Source organism: Fulmarus glacialis, unplaced genomic scaffold (assembly GCF_000690835.1).
Source record: "Fulmarus glacialis isolate BGI_N327 unplaced genomic scaffold, ASM69083v1 scaffold8158, whole genome shotgun sequence".
Classification (NCBI taxonomy): Eukaryota; Metazoa; Chordata; class Aves; order Procellariiformes; family Procellariidae; genus Fulmarus; species Fulmarus glacialis.
Genome location: NW_009227535.1, coordinates 15,267 through 35,941, shown reverse-complemented (window position 1 = coordinate 35,941; position 20,675 = coordinate 15,267). Strand labels below are relative to the sequence as shown.

Sequence of the window (20,675 nt, the reverse complement as noted above, 5' to 3'; positions counted from 1 at the left end):
TTTAGGAAACACTCTGCATCTATTTTTGGAGTGATCCAAGAAGTTACATATTTCATGATAAAAAATTTCCCATGGGATAGCTGACCCTAAGGATATGTCATGCAGTAACTTTAAACAAAATTTAGAAATGTACTGCAGTGATCAACTTAAGCTGTATCAGAGACATGTAACAATTGCAATTTTAGTGTTGCCGCAACCTCATATAATTTCAGCCTTACAGTCTCTCATAGCTTCAAGATCTTTCAGTCTGTGTTTAGTGAAGGCATTCTAAGTCCTTCTTCCATGTATCATGCTTCCTGAAGTCACCACAGTGAGAGTATGCATATAGATATATAGACACCAAGTTGAACATAAGCCAGCAACGTGCCCTTGTGGCAAAGGCAGCAAATAGTATCCTGGGCTGCATTAGACAAGCTGTCAGCAGGTTGAGGGAGGTGATCCTTCTCTACTCAGCAATGGTGAAGCCATACCTGGGTCCAGTTCCGGTCTCCTCAGTGCAAGAGAGACATGGGCATACTGGAGAGAGTCCTGTAAAGGGCCACTAAGAAGATTAAGGTACTGAAGCATATGAGGAAAGGCCAAGAGAGCTGGGACTCCTCAGCCTGGAGAAGGGATGGCTCGGGGATCTCATCAATGTGTATGAACGCGTGAAGGGAGGGTGCAAAGAAGGGGGAGCCATGCTCTTTTCAGTGGTGCCCAGTGACAGGACCAGAGGTAATGGGCACAAACTGAAACACAGGAGGTTCCCTCTGAACATCAGGAGATACTTTTTTACTGTGAGGGTGACCGAGCACTGGCACAGGCTGCCCAGGGAGGTGGTGGAGTCTCCCCCCTTGGAGATATTCAAAAGGCATCTGGACATGGTCATGTGCAACTGGCTCTAGGTGATACATGGTTGAGCAGGGGGGTTGGACCAAATGACCTCCAGAGGTCCCTTTCAACTTCAACCATTTTGTGATTCTGTATGCTAAAGGGTTTTGTGAGTGTATCTTTTTAAACCTGTTGACGTGTCTTTGGTATGTGTTGCCTGTATGTGCATTCTCAGTTTTCCTTCAGAGTCCTTAGTTTCAATATCTACATTTGGAGTAACTGAAGGAAAACTTGCCTTCCTCTTTACATAAAACTGTGGGAGCTACACATATAAAAGATAGGTATTGAAACATGATTCTACTTAGGCTTCCAAGATTTTGAACTTCCACTAGCTTTATTTGATGGCTCCTATTTCTTGTATTGAAAGAGACAGTGAGGCCTCTCTGCACTTTCTCTTTACTGTTCGTCTTTTTGAGGGGAACACTATGCCCAGTCCCCTTAAGTCCCCTTTTCAGTAAGCTGGATAGTCCTAACCTTTTTTGTAGATCTTAATATGAAACACATTCTGTATTTCTGATTAATCTTGTTACTCTTCTCTAAAACTTTTCCAGTTAACGGTGCCTCCTTTTGAGAGTAGGGCATGAGCACTGCACACAATATACAGGGTGCAGGCAAACCTCAAATGGCCCAAGTGTGTTTTTTTTCTCTTTATTTTCTAATAATTTTTAACATTGGAATTGTTTTTGGATTTTTGACTCGTTAGGCATCAAGTTGATGTTTTTGTGGAGCTATCTGTTGTAGGTATGAGATTTCTTTTGAATAGTAATAGTAAGCTCAGTATGTATGAAATGAGGATTGTTTTTCTTTTGTGGATTAAGTTACATAATTTATCTCCTACAGATGTTGTGTTTCATGTTTGCATTTCCTCAAACCTTTCTTTATTAAAAAAAAAAAAAGTTGGTTTCACATTTGTCATCGTCCTGTCTTTGGGTACGATAGAAGTTCAAGTGAAATGTTAAACGCTACCATTAGTATGGCAACTCTTTGATTTAACACTCAACATGTTAAAGTAATTACCAAGTAATTGTTATTTTGTTTGTTTTACAGGAGAATATTAAAAAGTGAGCCACCTTATCCACAAGAAATGAGTGCACTATCTAAGGATATAATTCAGCGTCTTTTGATGAAAGACCCCAAGAAGAGGCTAGGTTGTGGTCCCACTGATGCTGATGAAATCAAACAGCATCCCTTTTTCCAGGTAAAACAAACGACAAAACTCCCCAGATACCACTAACGTGGGTTAGTGCCTTTGAAATCCAAGTCTAAAGAACTTCTCTTGTTTTGTTAACAGAATAGCTTAGAGGTGTGTTAATTGCATGAATAATTGCATTGAAGTTAGTGAGAATATCCATGTGCTTATGTATATGGATTTTGTGCATACTACAAGAAAGGCATGGTAGATTTTTAATATATTCTGTCTGTTTCTAACAGTTACTTGAAGCAGCCAAAAGACACACTACTTAAACCGGAAGGTTTAATGGAAAAGACTTAAATTGTATGTTGTGTGTTTTTTTTTTTTTTTTAAAAGAAAGTTAGCCGCTAACATTATTAGTAAAATTTGAATATTGATAAAATTCACCATTAGCGATAAACGCCTCTTCTGTATTTTCCTTTGCCTAATTAAATCTTTAGTCTTGTTTAGTAGATTTTAATTCTGTTCAGATTTCAGTGTATTAACATTTGATTTCAAACAGTGACAAAGATTGGATTTGTGTACAACATCTGTACTGTACCATCCATTACGGTTAAAATTGTGTGCTTTCTTTGAAAAAACTAAGTATGTATTTCTGGTGCTTCTGAAGTTAAATGTATTTTTAATTAGTATAAATTTTGGAGTATTTAAAGTTGGTGGTATCAATTAAACCTTTCATATAAATATTTTCAATGTAATTATCATAACATCTAGCATGGGCAATATCTTGGCTTTTTAACTTCTCAGTTTCTTCTCATCCCTTCTGTATTTCCTTTTTCTTATAAGAGCGTCTGACAAAGTAGAGTTAAACTTCCTTTATTCACTGTTTGTTTTGGAAGATACATTTTTTTCCTTATACAACACTTTCTAATCTTGACTTCATTTCAGTTCCACTCCTTTACAGTAATAGGGCCATTTTCTCATAACTACCATATCTATGCTTCCTACTTCTAGCCATGCATTTAAGTAAGAATCCAGAGGCATTATGCTCTCAGGGCTCTGGAAGCTGATATTAGTAATTATGCATAGAAATCAGCAATGAAAAGTTGAAGATACTGCATGCATGCACTATGGCTTACAAAAATATAAATGTTGTTTCCTCCGAAATAGAGGAAGAAATTTAAGGGCTGTCACACTAGTTGTTTGGCTTATCTCCACTGTTAAATTTCTTTGTATTGAATTTTTTTTTTTTTAAACTGGATTCTGTCTACTTATATTTAAGTATGATACTTCTTGCCTTTACCTAAGCAAATTAGTAGGGCATAATTTGAATGCTTTTCATCTGCCTGTGGAAAAAAACAAATGGAGTTAGGACTGTTTATTTCTGAACAAGTCTCTTTTTCCAATACTTGTTTCTGTTAAATTTTCATTTGATTCAAACTTATTTTCCTGTTTTTGGTTTAGAATATGAATTGGGATGATTTAGCTGCCAAAAAAGTATCAGCTCCATTTAAACCAGTAATCAGAGATGAGTTGGATGTCAGTAATTTTGCAGAAGAGTTTACAGAAATGGATCCGACATATTCGCCTGCAGCAACCCCTCAGACTTCAGAAAGAATATTTCAGGTATTTTAAGAATTCACATTAATTTAAAAAAAAAAACAAACATTTATTGAACAATTCCATGTGTATAGCTAATTTGTTCAGCAATTGCAAAATGAGAAAGGTGGAAACAGTCCTACTGCAAACACAAAATTCCATGTCTCTCCATTCCCAGCTGAATGTCCTACCTGCTGGACTGAAGTCAGTCTGTCCTTTACTGATTCTTCATATCTTATGAGTCTTGTCATCTTGACTCCATCAGCCTGGGCCTCCAGTTTTGACGACAGCAACGTAGTTTGCCCATGTCCACATTATGCTCTAGTTGAGGTACTCCTTTGGGAAGTCGGAGCTAACTGCAGAGTTGAAAGTAGGTCTTCCACGTCCTTTAGGAGTGCTCTAATTACTAGACTACTCTATACAGATCAGTAACAAAGCTTTTCTTACCATCTCCTCCATGCTATTAAAGAGTGATCCCTACTTGGACTGCACTGTCTGGATGTCAAATGGGCAAAAACAGCCCATGTGCAGCCTTGAACTTGGAACCAAAGCTGCAGAGGTGAACAGCAGTTCAGATTGCTTTCTCTCCTCCCCCTTCTTGTGCTTTGTTGTTTTTTATTGGCTGTTTTTGAGCAGCTTAGTGTACAGAAATACAGCATCATATTTTGGAAGTTGTTAGATTTGTAATGACTGTAGCAAGCAATGTATGCATCATAATATGATCTGATTCATCCTGCGGCGGTAGTCACAGCTGTTCTTGTTACAGTACCCAAACTGGGCACATCATTAATATGAAGCTTATTTTGTTTTGCCATTTAAAATGGTTTGATGCTTACATCACAACATAAAAACTATTTTATGCCTTAACTTAAAAGTGTTCTGGGAAACTAGTTTGAAGTATGAGCCTTTATCACTATTGCAAAACAGTTGAAGCTGAGCCAGACTTTTAGCATTATTTACCAGAATTTTTATATTGTTTTATCTATAACTGTGGAGAATTATACAACTAATTCCAGGAAGATACCTGTTGACATTGAACAGAGTCATATCTACCCATCAATGAGCCAGTTACGGTTTCTGTATTATGTTATGAAAACTTTGATTTCTTTGAAAAATTCTTCTGAAACTTCTAATGTTTTGTATGCAATATGATAGTTTGTGTGCAACAATTTCAAGCCATGCCCTTTTCTGATGTCTTAATTTCACAGGGATATTCTTTTGTTGCACCTTCTATTTTGTTTAAACGCAATGCAGCGACAGTAGATCCTCTTCAGTTTTATATGGGGGATGAGCGGCCTGGAACTACAAGTATTGCCAGAAGTGCTATGATGAAGGTAATAATAATATCAAGAGTGGAATTAATTTGGTTAACTTGGAACTGCGTATAACTTTCAAAGCAGCAATCACAAGCTCGGCTACAGATTACAAAGTAGTCATTATTCATTTATCTGTTCTCTGTAATGGCTCCTCAGACGATCCAAGCATATAATTTGCATGTGATACTGTTAAGAAGTGGTTGAAGTTTAATCTGAAAAATGAGATGATTGTCTAGTTTTCCAGAAGACTGAAGTATAGTAATGATAGTAATTTGACTCCTGATAGTTCTTATTCAGCCAACCATTGTAGATAGTTTTGAAGCTACTTTAATTATATCAGAATTCCTTCTATGATGTATTTACCCAAAAGTATGTATAGTTATGTGAAGCCTTATAAGAACACATGCTATTGTGATGTCTTCGAACAAGCACATAGTTTTGTGGATAAATGTATGTACAGCCATCTTTGATCCTGTTTGTCTGAATATTTTGTATCTTAAGCTATTGTAGTAGTAATGATTTATTTAGTGATTATGTTTGTTTAATGTAACATAAGATTTACTCTTTGATTGTTAGAATAAAGTTTATGCATATTATTAAATAGAAGTTAAGATTATATTTTATCAAAAAGAGAGCTCTTTTACAATTTAAATGTAGATGAAAAATTCTCACAAAACTTTACTCTTTGTCTTTGACTGTGTATACTAAAAGTATTCTGCAGAACTAAATACAGACAGTTTCCTAACAGGACTCTCCATTTTATCATCATTATGAACTGGATCTGAAAGAGAAACCATTGGGAGAAGGAAGTTTTTCCATTTGTCGAAAGTGCTTACACAAGAAAACTAGCCAAGAGTATGCAGTAAAAATAATTAGCAAAAGGTATAAATATTCTATAAGACAATAAAAATATTTTCTTTGCTTACTGTCACCCACGGATTAGAATAATGTTCGCTACATTTTTGGAAGTGGAAAAATGACTTTAAAATAATTTCCTATTTGAAGAATCTACATAAACTTATAGTGACCTTATGACCTTTAAAAGATTCTGAGAGTCTTTTGAAACAAAATGTTATTCTTGTTGGGGAGGACACAAGAAGAAACCTAAAGAGTACTTTTCTGGTTCCTAGTTGTATTCTACCCTAATTTCCCCTAATTTTGCTTCTAACCAGAGTAAGGTATAAGGCCCTCCTATCTTTAGACTAAGTGAACTGAATGTAGGCTTATGCTAGCTCACTTTCCTAAACAGCCCAATTGATTGCCTAGGACATTGCTTTAAAGAAGGATTTGTAGTGTGGGTTGCCTCAGATCTAATTAATTTTGTGTGTGTGTGTAAAATGGAATTAGACTATGGAGTTCTAAGTTGCATCTTGTTTCCTGGATGTTCTGAAGAGAACACCACAATGGAGGCAGCTGACTTGCTTTGTACATGGGGACCATCTGGTCCTCTTCCAGAATAGATACCTCTGGCAGTTTCTGCCCAGAGAAAAATGAAGATAAGGGATTCTTTGAGGGGTGGATGGATTTTTAGCTTCATTTTGCAGTGTTCATTAGTAAATATGTCCCTAGTGTGTTGTAGAATGCTGGCAGGAAAGAGAAAGAAAAGTGTAAACGTTCTGCTATCAAAATGATAGTTCACAGTGATCTCTTCTCCAAGACATTTGGCTGTACCTCTGTTTTTTCCAGACTCTAGAAGTAACTGTCCACCAGACTTAAGTGTTGCATTACATGCTTTTTGGATAGGATAAGTTCAAGAATAAGACACCTAAATATAGGTGTCTGAATCAGTTTTTCGAGGTCTACTACAATTAATGGAGGCCTACTCAAAACTATTGGTGGAGCCTGCAGAGAGACTCGAATGACCAGGCACTAGCAGTGGGATTCAGTAGCTTAAACATACGCATCTACTTAGTGCCATTTTAGCATCCGTTGGTGTCCTTTCTGTCCTCCGGTTCCCATCAGTCTTGTGACTACTACCTTTATGTAGATGTCTTCATGGCTGATGTCTTCCAGGCTGTCCTATGCTTAGGCCACTGAATCCTGCTCTAGGTCTGTATTTTATGGTGAACTAGTTCACCCTGTAAGATTCTTTAACTAGAATTTCTCTTATTATAATGAGACCTTAGACAAGTAGTATGCAGTAGACACCTACATTTGGTGTTTTAATCTGGAAATCTCTGCCTTGTGTCTACAGTCAGATTTTTTTTTCTGTGGTGCATGCAGAGCTGCAGATCAGTACTCCCATCTCATCTTAAACTAATGGATTTTTTGTTTCTGGATAACAGTGAGTAAACTAGTATTGACTTTTCCCATAGAACTAAACTTTTAGGAATTACGTCCCTAAATGATATTACTCACAGGTTCTTTTGCTCTTTCTCCTTCATCTTGGTGGATCAGGCTAAATGAAGGTAAGAAGTGGTCTGTATACAGAGATCTTCTTGGGATTGCAGGCTGTGAGCAGTCTCAGAGCATGTTTGTGTAGTATTTAGAGGTAGCAGTAAACCCACACTTTGAATGGCCACACAAACCAGCCCTGAATAAGAAACTGTTAAACTGCAAATAATATTGCTCTGAGGACCACACTAGTAACTCTTGCTAAAAGGAAAAGTATAATAGGTTTCTAGTAACTTCTTTGCCTTAAAGTCAGACAGTCTTTCACTCCTACTCATCAAAGGTGCCAAAAAAGTGAATCCTACACCTAGGTAAACCTTTTCATGATACGTGAGGTGAAAGCGTAGATCAAGAGTTCCTCTGTGGTGTTGCTTTGTTAGTAGTGCTGGACCTACCTCCATCCAATAATTTGAGGTTTATCTGTGTGTCTGAAGGCCAGTGAAACAGTGGAGTCCTGTAAACTTGCTTGAGTTTTAGAGCTTCCCATTTGTTTTTCATGACATTGTCTGCCTAAAACCTGAGATAGTAGTTATTTATAGAGGTGAAATACTCAGAAAAGTCCACACACAAATTTTAAAGCTCTATGTTCTTGATACTGAACCTTTTCCATCTGTTTCCTGGGTCCACCTTCTCCTGATAGTAGTTTAGGAGGGAAAGACTATCTGGGTTGATTTTTTAATTTCTTAAGGACCTGAAATCACTTTCAGTTTAAAACAGCAACATCAGCAGAGATGCAGGTGGAACAGCTTAGTTTACTTGTTGATTATATGAAGCCTGCAGAAAAACAGAATTCTCTTGCACAAAATTCTCATCGCAGTTCTGGTCCTAATTAGGAAAAAAAAAAAAAGCAACCAAAAATTAAGAACATGTGTGGTGAGAGAGATTCTATCTGTGTTATCCATAAGGCCATTCTCTAAGTCAGTACAGGATTAGCCTTTCTTGGAGAGAGTTTTGGCAAAAATTTTTGGGCACTATTTGCCCAAAATAAACCAACATTTGTATTTAGTGGAAAACAAAATGTTCTGCTCTGTCCCCATTCACATAGTTTTTATAATGTTCACTGTGTTCACTTTTTTTGGCTATAGATTTCAGTACATGAAAGAGAACTTGTGCGATGATTTTTGCTCTGGAGCTAGTCTCTTCTTAGCTCTTCCATTTCAAATTTTTACGATGGCCTGTTTAGGGGTTCATTTGTATAATACAGTTCATATATATAGATGATGTTACTCTTTTTTCTAGTAGGATCTCATAGTTTCCATACAGCTTTGGAAGTACTTATCTCCTATAAGAATGCAAAAGGATTGGGCCAATAATTTGAGTCTTCAAGGTAAAGCTGAACTAACAAATATTTGTAGGAACAGAGGTGAAGTCAAATTGCCCTGGACTAAGGGAAAGGTTTGTTTTAGATAGAAACTATTCTACAATACCATTTCAACTTTTGCTGTAGCAAGTTGCAGTTGCATCAAAAACATTATTTGATTTGGGTGTGGTTTTTTTAATGTCCTAACTTACAGGGTTATGTGGAGAGTTTTGCTCAGCTTACTTTGAATATGCTTTTAATTGTGTTCAAGCAGTTGTAATATTAAAAAATCTGGATTGCAAGCAATTAAAAAAATAGGTGTAACGCTTTAATGTGCAATTTGCTCAGTAAAATTGGTACAAAATGACTGCTCAATTTTTCCAGAATGGAAGCCAACACCCAGAGAGAAATAACAGCTCTGAAACTCTGCGAAGCACACCCGAATGTAGTGAAGTTACATGAAGTTTATCATGACCAGGTATTTTGAAGAAACTATAATCAGCACTTGCCAAACACATTGTCATGTGTTTTCCCAAGAACTTATAGGAGTTAAACGTACTGTTACTGTGGAGGCAGCTTTTTTCCTAGGGCTTTTGTCTAGTGAGTATAGAACATGAAGCAGAAGTTCTGCATTCAAAGGAACTTGCAGTTACTCCAGCAAATCAAAAAAGTATTTGGAAGAATTGGAGTTGTGGATTCTGTTTCTGGTTTTGTCCTTGGTCTACTTTGTTAATCATCATACAATATATTCATTGCCCAGTTTCCTTATCTATGATACTGAGGTACCTAATCACTTTCCCTCAGGGTTGTCATGAATCTTAAAATAATATTTATGAAATGATTTTCGGAAGTCTTGCATATGAAGATTACATCTCTAGCATTTTTTTCTTACATATTAGTAACTTAATGGAGATAACCAAGTAGCTTGCTAAACTATCAAATGTGAAAGTAGAGTCTCTATTTGAAAATACATTGAGATCAGTTTAGGGTTTATTTGGAGACCTTAGTTGTCTTTTTCCTTAGTGTAATGCAAGTCCACAGCATGTAATAAGCCATAATTTGATCTAACTTGGAGGTTGGCCCTGGTTTAAGCTAGGAGTTTGGACCAGGTGTCCTGCAGAGGCTCCTTCCAACCTAAACTACTCTGATTCTAGTCTATGATTTTGTAATAGAACATGGGCTCTCTTGCCTCCCCACATATCCCAGTCTATCCCCATCATGCTGTTTATACAAGGACCAGCGGAGTGCTCATGTGGAGCACTTCTAAAATGAGCTGAGAGGAAGAAAAATCTGTACTGTAATCTTTAATGATAAGGAAGCTTTTTTTTTGCATTTATGTACAGTATGAGTACATTGTGTAGGACAGGACACTTTTTTCACTTTCCTTTGAGTAAAATGACTATACTCAGGAATATCTAAAACAATAATGTTCTTCAAATTGCTTTGCAACTGAATAGGCTACTCTTAATCAGCCAAACCATTGTATTTTTAGTTGCTCCTGGTAGCTCCCAGGTGTTATCTTCCAGATTACTCATGCACAATATTCTGAAGAACTGATGAAAATTTTCTAGTTTTGATATTTCTGCGGTTTGTCTTAAAAGAAGTTCCAATTTTTAACTTGCTCTAATATCAGTCTGATCAAATTCTACATTAGTAGAATATTGGGTTGCAGTCTCTTGGTGAGCCACAAGAAGTTTTCTAGCAGAGAAAACTCTTTATCCTTTCCGACTTTTCTGTCAGCTATTCCCAAGATATAAAGAAAATTTGCAGGAGAGGATATTTTACAAGCACTACTAGCAATGTGACTAGTTGGCACCTTGTGGTTCTAAGAAGCATTACCGCTTTCTGTCCACATGGCTCTGCTTCTGTTCCTTGATATCTAAATACTGTGCACCTTCTGCTCCTGACTATTTCTTTGAATTTCATTTTTTGACCTCTTCCCAGAACTTTTTTCCTTTGCTTGCAAATATTCCTTCAGGGGAAGGAAACGCTAGAAGCCATCACATGCCTACATCCATTGCCTTCTGAGATTGCTAACTTCACTTTCCTGTCCTGAGAAATCTGCTGTTTGTTTAATGGCAAGACATTTGAATTGCAGTTGATTGTGTGCTAATGTTGCCTTATAATCAAGGAAGTCACTGCTTATTGATTGTCTTGAAAAGAACAGCCATCTAAACAACAATTACTTTTTTAATTTAAAAAAAATACTCTTTAATGTTTGGGAAGATATCATTGGGAAGATGGGATTCAAATGAGAGAGTAGCTTTGGCTACTACTCTGTAGGGGATGAAATCAAAGAAATTCTAGAAAATCTTTGATTTCACGTTAAAGTTTCAGGGTGCTTTTAAAGGATTTGGTAACATAAATGGCTAGATCCTTATGCATATTAATAGAAAAATATCCCTACATCAGAACAAGCTTAAACAGCAAAAGTCTAGCTTTTTCCAGCTTTATTTGTTAGCCTAAAGAAAGGCATTTTGTCTCCCTACAATTTATCCATTTACATGGCGGCATTGCGTTTTTGTAAATAAATACGGGTGGACGTGGAGAAGACATCAACATTCTTTAATCTCAGTGAGATTGATGTGAAAAATGTCAACTGAGATGTAATTTGGTGCTTCTTACTGGGCTTCCAAATTGCTATGAGTAGCAGTTTTATTTCTTCAAACTTTGAGAACCTGTCAGAATAGCACCTAGCTCCTGAATGAATGTTGGCTTGTAATGTTAAATTTCTAACATCCCATATTTCTCTCTGTTTCAGCTTCACACATTTCTAGTAATGGAATTGCTGAAGGGAGGAGAATTGCTTGAACGTATTCAGAAAAAGAAACATTTCAGTGAGACTGAAGCCAGTCATATTATGCGCAGACTTGTTTCAGCAGTGAGCCATATGCACGATGTAGGAGTAGTCCATAGAGATCTGAAACCTGAGGTATAGTGACTTGCTTATGTATGTTTAGACATTAAGTTATTAAATATCTGGAATGTGATGTATTTCTGTTCCTCCAGCTTTTTCTACTTCTTTATTTTTAATAAAATGTTATCACTTTCACTTAGCAAATTCTGTAGATATTTTTCTGTTCATAGGTAAAAGTAACTGGTAGGAAACATTTTTAATTTTGTAAGCAATTTACATTCTAAATTGTTTCAAAAACATTCTTTGCCTATTTGGGGACAGTTTTTACTAGTGGTAAGTATATATTTATTGTATGAAACAGCTCACAAGCAGAGCTAAGTTGCTTGGGTACTTATCCTGTACATTTCCACCTTTTGTTTGATCTTAATTCCCTCAGTAGGGCTTCTTCTGGAGGTAGCTGCGACACCCTTGTACTGTCTTCTGTCCCAGTTAAACACAAAATGAACCACAAACTAACGCAGCCAACTAATAAAGATGTGTGATTTGAGTTCAGTGAGTTTAGTAGTTTCGCAAAACTACTCTTGCCTTTCAGACAATTCAGTTTACTATGGTAAGGTTGACCACTGCCTTTGTTCTGCTTCCTGGGGCCAATATTTCCTCCTTTTTCTTTGCCAACAATGGGCTTGGATATGTGTTAGTTTTCTTTAGCCCAAGAATAGTGTAGATTGATGTTAGTTAATCCAGTAAGGATGTTATATTGTATTGGTGATTACAGTCATCGTACCTCAGGAAATAGCTACTCTGTTTATATCTGGAGTTTAAAATGATCCACTATTCCTACTGATTTTTCATCCTTTTGTGACATACCTTCTGGTATATTACAAACTTCTTTTACAGTGATTCCAATATAACAGGTAAAGAAGTCTGCTAGGTGTTGGTATTAAACTGGTGTTGAAAATCAGTCCAAAATATATGCATTTGAAAAAATCTCTGTATTGGAGTCTACTAAATAAACAATTAAATAAAGAGGGGCTATTGTGAAATTCTAATGTGTCAGTTGAAAATGTGACTCTTGGAAAAAGTTTCTCTGCTGACATAACCAAGGAAAGAAAACACCTTTTGAAACAAGTCATTATTAAAAGGACAAAACCCAGAAATCCTTTCTCTCTTCATATTCTCATCATTTTAGTCTTATTACCATCTTGAATATGAAGGCCAGATTCGGTAAAGCAGAGCTTTGGATGCATGGTAAATTAGGCAGTCTTCAAATCTACATGATGTTCAAGAACAGAAGTCTGGGAAGTCCGAGTAATGAAGGGTTAGCAAACACCTTGCAGAATGCATTGCCTCCACAAAGTTGGACTAACCAGCCTGTCTCCTTCCTGCTTGTGGTTTTGAAAGTTACTATTTTAGGTTCAGACATGAACTTAGTATGGGATATGCAGGCTTCCCAATATAGATGTGGTTCGTGCACCTTTCTGTAAAAAGATATATATATATATAGGAAATTCTGTTGCTTTTCTAACAATTCCAGTCAGATTTGTTTGATGTTCAACTTTGACATCTAATGTGATACTGATAAGTCTATTTTAAAAAATATGGCTCGTTACTTGTCACTAAGGATGAGGCTTTTTTTAATTGCATGAACTGGAAGACTCTTCTGTTTAAGCAAGATCACATATATTGCTTAGATCACATATATTGCTCTGCAAAACGGAGGAAAAGTACTGGATAGAAAATAGAGAATTCACAGAAATAATTCGTGTAGCATATGTGACCATTTGGAGCCTCTTAGTAGAGGATTTGAGGACTGTTTCTGTGAAGTGATCATTAATTTGTAAACTGGGTTCTAAACATGTTAGAAAAAAACCTACCAAGGCAGAGATAATGTTGTTTATATATCCTTAAAATATATGTGGAATATAGCTTTAAGTGTGGGTTTTTGTGAAACACGTTTTATTTACCTAATCAACAAAGTAGTCTGAACCCAACTTAGGACATTTGGACTGTACCTTTCCTTCTATACATAACCAATTTCATTTTTGTCTTAAGAAAGGAGGTCTTTTTAAACCAATGCTACTGCAGTTCTTTATTTACTTGTTGGCTATATAGCATCACCATAGAAAAAAGACGATTGTATTTATCACCTATCCTCATTGTATTAGTATTTTTGCTGAAATTAAGCTTCCTTCAGATCCATTTTGCACAACATTTTACTATGGAAAACCGACTTTTCTGATTGTGCATTAAGATACAACAGCAGTACAGAATGCAAAAATACTGTTTTGTAGCAGCTGTTCTCTTTTATCCATAATGAATGCTCTCAGGTTCTTCTTATTGATCTGATTGCAGTCTAGCAATCATTTTTTTCCCCTTCTTAATGAATTCGAAACTAATTACTTTTGAGTCATTCACCTTTTGTATTACAAAATTACATAGGGCTATAGGATTTCTAATATTGAGACTTTTTCTAGCATTGCATAGATTAAACAGTAAAGGCAACAGCAAAATTTTGCTCTCCTCTCTTCTCTCAGAAGTTTAAGGGGGGAGTAGAAATCATTTATAATTCATCTTGGCCTTAGCCAGTTCTCCTAAGACTTAGCTTCACTCTTGTATCTTTCTTGACAAATATAAATACTCAGGGAAAAGAAGAACAGATCGTCTTAAATCTTCTTCCAAACTGCTAACAACTTGTCTGTCCTCAAGTCCGAGATGCCACATTCCAGTCTGTAAAGCTGGAATTCTCAGGGACTACTGTATCAAAGTTTTTTACCTTGGTGTAAGGAGTAGGCATTGGTTCGCAGTTGGACTGCTATGTGACTTTCAGTGCTTGAATGCCGGTTGGTCCCAGATCTCTTCCAGAAAGCATATCTATACTGACTTTGAGATCCATGCCAGATAGCAGTCAGTACAACTACTGAGCTATTGGTGCACTTTCTAGTCCACCAACCTTTGCTTTCAAATTATTCTCTTGCATTACTGTGCTCATGGCAATATGGCTTCAGTGTGTTACCACTTGAGGACCAAAGACTATTCAGTCACAAGACAAGACATGCAACAAGTGTTCCACACACAAGAAAGCTGTCATTTGCAACACGCCAGAAGGAAGTGGAAGCTTAAGAAAATTTACTTCTGTTTGAGGAAGAAGGCAATTCTCCATTAATGTTGATGTCTTTGCTTTTTTTCTTGTCAGTGTTCCCTGAATTATTTTCGTGACTGTTCTCTGCTAAATACCCATTTTCATTAATAATCTCAGACAGAATTATCCTAACTTGCAGATATACAGGAGGCAGATAAACACATCACATTTTCTTACATCCCAGAGTACCGTTATTTCTACTTTTCCTTTTTTTTCCCAGTGTCTCCCAGTTCCCCTTTTCTCTAGATAATGGTAAATTTTCTGTAGTAATAAACATAGGAAAAAAAAAACTATTAAGTATTCTAACCAATTTTCTAGCAGTGCTGGTATTGATTTTTGTCTTTGCATTTCAGAATTTATTGTTTACAGATGAAACTGATAATTCGGAAATAAAAATAATTGATTTTGGCTTTGCTCGTTTAAAACCACCTGATAATCAGCCTCTTAAGACTCCATGCTTTACTCTTCATTATGCTGCCCCAGAGCTCTTCAATCACAATGGTTATGACGAATCTTGTGATCTGTGGAGTTTGGGGGTCATTTTGGTGAGTGATAGAGGTTTTTAATTGTAACTTTATTGTATGTATTTACTTCTTGTTAAAATGCAAAGGACTTGACACAATTTCAGACTTGAATTGGGTAGATGCTGAATTCAAGTGAGGTGGAAATACTGCTGCACAAATAACAGGTTCCAAATACAGATGTTTTCCAGGGGTGGAGATTTTTTTTTCCTAAGCAGTAAATTTAATTCATCATTTCTGGGAATGGAAAAAATACTTGATACAATCTCGTTCTGGAAAAGAGATGTTCTTGTTAGGAGATTTTACAGGCATCCATATAATCTTCCTACAGTTTCAATTCAGAGAAGGAATCAGCCTGCATTCTGATTTACAGAAAATTAATTTCAATAGATATAAACTGGGTAGAAATACCATTGTGTTTTGTTTATAGTTTCCTGAAACATATGAATGTTTTTTCTAACAAGGACTCCAGAGAAAGTCTTGCATATTTTAAATTTTCTATAGCTTTGAAGTTACGCTAGTCAAAGTTTTATTGTATAGCGCTGGTGATGCAAACAGCACTCCATATTTAGTAATAGGGTTGTCAGTACATACACTGTGTTTGTTAATACTGCTTTGTTCTCATGACAGTATACAATGCTATCAGGACAGGTACCATTTCAGTCTCAAGACAAAAGTTTAACATGTACCAGTGCATTGGAAATTATGAAGAAAATAAAAAAGGGAGAATTTTCCTTTGAAGGAGAAGCTTGGAAAAATGTTTCTGCAGAAGCTAAAGAGTTAATTCAAGGTATGTATTCACAGATATTTCATGTACCTTATATTTTTATCTCAAAAGATAAAATTTTGAGAACTATACAATATCTGGATGCTGTGATCAGCATCAGAGTGCCTAACTTGACAGAGTAGTATCCACAGCTTGAGCTATGTACTGACCCCTAATGCAAGTTATGGGTAAAGGTGGACACATCAGAATGGCATTACAAATTGCTTGTACGCCTAGCAGAGAGCTTTCTAATGTAGTGAGATGCTGTTAGAAAGTTAGCAGGGTTAGAAGTAACTGAAGAGCTTCAGAAAAAGTGAAGTCATGCTTTTAAAACATTTAAAAGCAGAGTTTTTCTTTTATGTTATTTTTGCTTTTGTAAAAACACCAGGTTGAGATAAATGTTTTAAAAGCTAAGCTTTTGCAGAAAATGAAAGTATTACTATAATTTTTTCCTTGGGCTGTTTTTGAATGTGTGTACCAAGACTACTGTATTTCTGAGCTGCTTCATTCACGTTTGCCATGCTTTGATTCCCCTTAAGCTTTTGAGCATCTAATTATGTTTTCAGCATAAGATAAGACACCGATCTTAATTCTACTAAGATAGAGTTCTGAATTTCTGTGGAAGAAAGAAGAAGCAGGCTTGTAAGGAATTTTTGTGCCAAAAATGTAGGCATCTCCAGATTCAGACTTCAGTGGATCATGCAGAGAATCTGAGGCTTACTCTTTTGAACTTCATCCTAGACAGGTTTTAAGTGAAGAAATCATTTGGTAGTTCTGAGTTTGTGTGAAAAGAGATGTGAGTTACCAAACAGTTAAATAGCAATTTCTTGCATTTAATGATTCTTCTGGAGAGGATGATAATGTAACATTGTGTGAGCATTATCTAAGATAAATATTGGCATACCTAGGATAAATATTGTCATTACTTACTTATCAAAGCAATGCATGAGATTTTCTTAAAAAATAATTGCATTTTCTATTAAAAGAAGATAAATAGTTCACAATTGAAGAGAATGTAATATATTTCTATTAGGACTTCTAACAGTGGATCCAAACAAAAGAATTAAAATGTCCAGCCTGAGATACAACGAATGGCTTCAGGATGGCAGCCAGCTGTCATCCAACCCTCTAATGACTCCTGATAACTTAGGCTCTTCAGGAGCTGCGGTGCATACATATGTCAAAGCCACTTTTCATGTAAGTTCTAAGAAATCTTACGTTGTGCTAAATTTTGTAATGTGTTAATCTAGATTTTTGTATGTTTTAATTAAAAATATGTATTTGTCCTTATAATTCAGTGATTGCTTATAGCTGCAATTTTTTCCTCCATATCTAACATCTATGGTTGAGTACAGTGAAAACATGAATGATGATGCAAGAATAAATTTCTTGAAGACATTTATACTGATGGAGCTTTGGGGACTGAGAGACAGCTGTTCATGCAATAGCTATTAGAAATAGTCTGTTTCTTAGAGAAATTTATTAAAAGGTCTTCAAACCTCTATAAAAAAGAGAAGAAACTTTCTACTTAAGTAACTGTTTGCCTTTTTGTCCTTATGGTTACAAAATCAAGGTAAAATTTCTGGAACATACCTAGTTCATGTGTTTAATATCATGGATACTTTTTTTAATGGACTTGCTTGTCTACCATTGTATATTTATTAAAAATATTTGAACTGCAAGTGTCTTATACAAACATAGTGTTGATTCTCATGATTCCTTCTACAGAGAATAAACTGAAATTGAGCAGATTTATGCTGAAATACTTGTAGATGCTTATTACCAAGAAGAGAGAAAGAAAGGAGTTGTTAACTTGGAGAGGTCCCAATAATGTAACATAATTTGGGCTGAAAGAAAAACTGTAGTTTAAATAAGTGTAGTTTCTGAAAATGTAGCCTTAAATAGGTTTAAGGCTTAATAAAAAAATACTTCTAAATTAAAAAGAACAAGCAGGGGAACGTGCCAATTAATAGTGTTATGTGTTGGCTCTTAAATACATGTAAAGGCTAGTAAAGTTACTGTCACAGCTACAATAAGAATTAGTATGGATCTGTCAAGAGATTATGGTTTATCTTACGACTTACCATAGAACATTCATGATAAGCTACGAGCCATAAAATGTCTTAAACCTCTTGAAAAGCTTATAATTACCTTTTATTTTTAAACAGGCCTTTAACAAGTACAAAAGGGAAGGATTTTGTCTCCAGAATGTTGACAAGGCACCTCTTGCAAAGAGAAGGAAAATGAAAAAAACAAGTACAAGCACAGAGACACGTAGCAGCTCCAGTGAAAGTTCACATTCTTCTTCCTCTCATTCTCATGGTAAAACTACACCTACAAAGACACTGCAGCCAACAAACCCTACAGACAGCAATAACCCAGAAACTATCTTCCAGTTCTCTGACTGAAAAGCAGAGAATATCCTGTCTTGAAGATTTAAGTGGTTATAAACTTGGTAGTACCTATATTGTCTTCTCCGACCCTTTCTCCCTGTGGCTTACAAGCTACAGGAATATGTCTGTTGTTTTAAAAATGTATTTCAATCATACGTTTTTAGCTTTGTATTTCAATACATTTCTTTTTAGCATTAAGTTTGGTATCACTGGATATGGTATAATACTATTATACAACCAACATTGTATTCTCTTAGGGCTAAATTACTAGCGTGCAGTCAAGCTCAAGGTAAGGAGCTATGCTGCTCGTGGTACAGCTTGGAGGAAGACTGTTTCTCAGTGTCAGAATCCTCGTCCCAGTTTCTTCCCCACTGTTCAAAGGAAGGAAAGCTCTGTAACACGTATAGAACTCTTGGATCTTCTGCTTTTACCCAACTCTGTGAAGAATGTCAAAGAATTTGATTCTTCATGCATGTAAGGAATCATTGGTACAATGCACCAAAGCAGTATAGTACTTTAAGGCCTTTTAAATTTGTGGTTACATTCTTTCCCATTTATTTGAATTAAGTGCAAAATGAAGCATTCTGGAAGTCTTACGTTGTTTTAAAAAGTAACTCCATATATCTTGTTCTAAACAACTGGGAATATAAGTCTTAGAATTTTTTTTTTTTAATTTATTTAATTTTTTAAAAAACATCTAGGGTAAAAGATGTCTGATAAGGTGAGGCGTCTAGTACTGTGATACAATCATTTTTACTTCTACTTTTTGAATTTATTAACTTTTAAAATGTTTTACCGATTCTAAAATGTAATGCTATAAGAGAAAGTGAAATTTCATATTGAATGCTTTGGAAAATGATCACATGTTAAAATAATCTATTTCAAGAATTAATTATAATTTATATTTTCTTTTTATATTTACACAATAACTTTAAAATACTAAGATTTTTTTAAAGATGCAAACCCTCCACTTTCAACATTTGTTATTATAGGGTCCATACAAAATGTATACCAAGTTATTTGAATTTTGCATTGTGCAAATACAGCAGTTTAATAGTGACTATAAAATATTAGAATATATGTTTTCTTTTTTGCACTTTATAACATCAAAAGGAGATGTTTTATAATAAAGTGCACTCAGATCTCTCTTCCTACAAGGTGCTGAGCACTGTTTTACGGGGTTGAATGACCTGAAATCCACCTTATTTGGTGGTTGTGGTCATTGTGAAGGAGAATTCTGTACTTTGCAGGAGTGAATCCCTGTATATTACCCACTGTTTTCATTCCTTACTTTAAACTGCAAAGCTCTTTCTATCTTGCTTTTACATTGTATATAACAAATACTAGACCTGGGCACCTTGTGTAGTGTAGATGTTAACAACTTATGCACTGGGAATACTAAAGGGAAATTATATTGAACACTGTGCTTCACAACTTGTTCACTGTGGTGTTCTACAGTGAAGTATTTCCTACTGTGATAGTATAGTATGTACATAGTTGTTTGGAATCATAAATGTGACTTACAGAAACATCAGCATAAACTTTTAAATCAGCATATTTTATAAATTTATGGAGAGCTCTTTATCGCTCGTATTCTAAATGACTAGGGGTGACTTAAGTGCTAAAGATGACTCCAGTTTTGCAAATGCTTACATGTGTAAGTTTCCACTGAAGTCAGAGAGACTCCTTGTGTAAAGTTAATCATATGCCTAAATTTGTGTGATGGAAGGCTAATTGACTAGGGGATTTTGTTAACAGCTTGCTCTATCTTAAAGCAACCTTAATCCAAACCCTATGCAAAAACGGTTATAGGAATTGTTTATATCAGTGGTTTTATTTATAGAATTCTATCAGATATCAGTATTGACAAATACAATACATCCATGTTTACAGGGATTGTGTGTATCAAAACAAGGCTTTGAAGCCCATCATGTTTGTTCTGTGTTTCTTTAATAATGGCATTCTGAGGTTTTGGAATTGCTCATGTGAAATATTTTACTACTTTCTTGATGTGAATGTCAACAGTAATTGCAGCATTAATTTCAGGTTGATGTGAATATTGAGATTTGCACTGTTTATGTAGAAGTAGTATATTTAAAGATCAGTGTATGTGCTAATAACACAACCAATTCTAAGTGGCCAATGTTAAAATATTGAAAAATAATTGTCAATGTAATATATTCAGGTTTGCTTTCTGAATGCTCTCTTTGGAAGTAATCTCAATAGTGAACATGGCTCATTTGTAAAAAGAATACTTTCCCTCTCCCCAATAAACTTGCTGTAAATACAACAAACAATCCACCATTAATACTTGTTATGTAGATGGTACGAGTAAACTGGGAGGTTGGAGAACAGGTTACTTGTAAAGTTTGCACTTTGAGGAGTTCTTGG

General features: G+C 35.6%; 1 protein-coding gene across 1 annotated transcript in view; it reads left to right on the top strand.

The window, feature by feature from the left end:
- The window catches only part of RPS6KA5 (ribosomal protein S6 kinase, 90kDa, polypeptide 5), a 68,604-nt gene extending 48,517 nt beyond the window's left edge, over positions 1–20,087 (top strand). The window contains exons 7-16 of the mRNA XM_009583171.1: positions 1,918–2,068; positions 3,467–3,628; positions 4,810–4,935; positions 5,666–5,799; positions 8,993–9,086; positions 11,370–11,540; positions 14,958–15,149; positions 15,756–15,915; positions 16,925–17,088; positions 18,060–20,087. Coding sequence (XP_009581466.1) covers positions 1,918–2,068; positions 3,467–3,628; positions 4,810–4,935; positions 5,666–5,799; positions 8,993–9,086; positions 11,370–11,540; positions 14,958–15,149; positions 15,756–15,915; positions 16,925–17,088; positions 18,060–18,299 — 1,594 coding nt within the window. The 3' untranslated portion in view covers positions 18,300–20,087. The remainder of the gene's footprint in view (positions 1–1,917; positions 2,069–3,466; positions 3,629–4,809; positions 4,936–5,665; positions 5,800–8,992; positions 9,087–11,369; positions 11,541–14,957; positions 15,150–15,755; positions 15,916–16,924; positions 17,089–18,059) is intronic.
- The last annotated feature ends 588 nt before the right edge of the window (positions 20,088–20,675 follow it).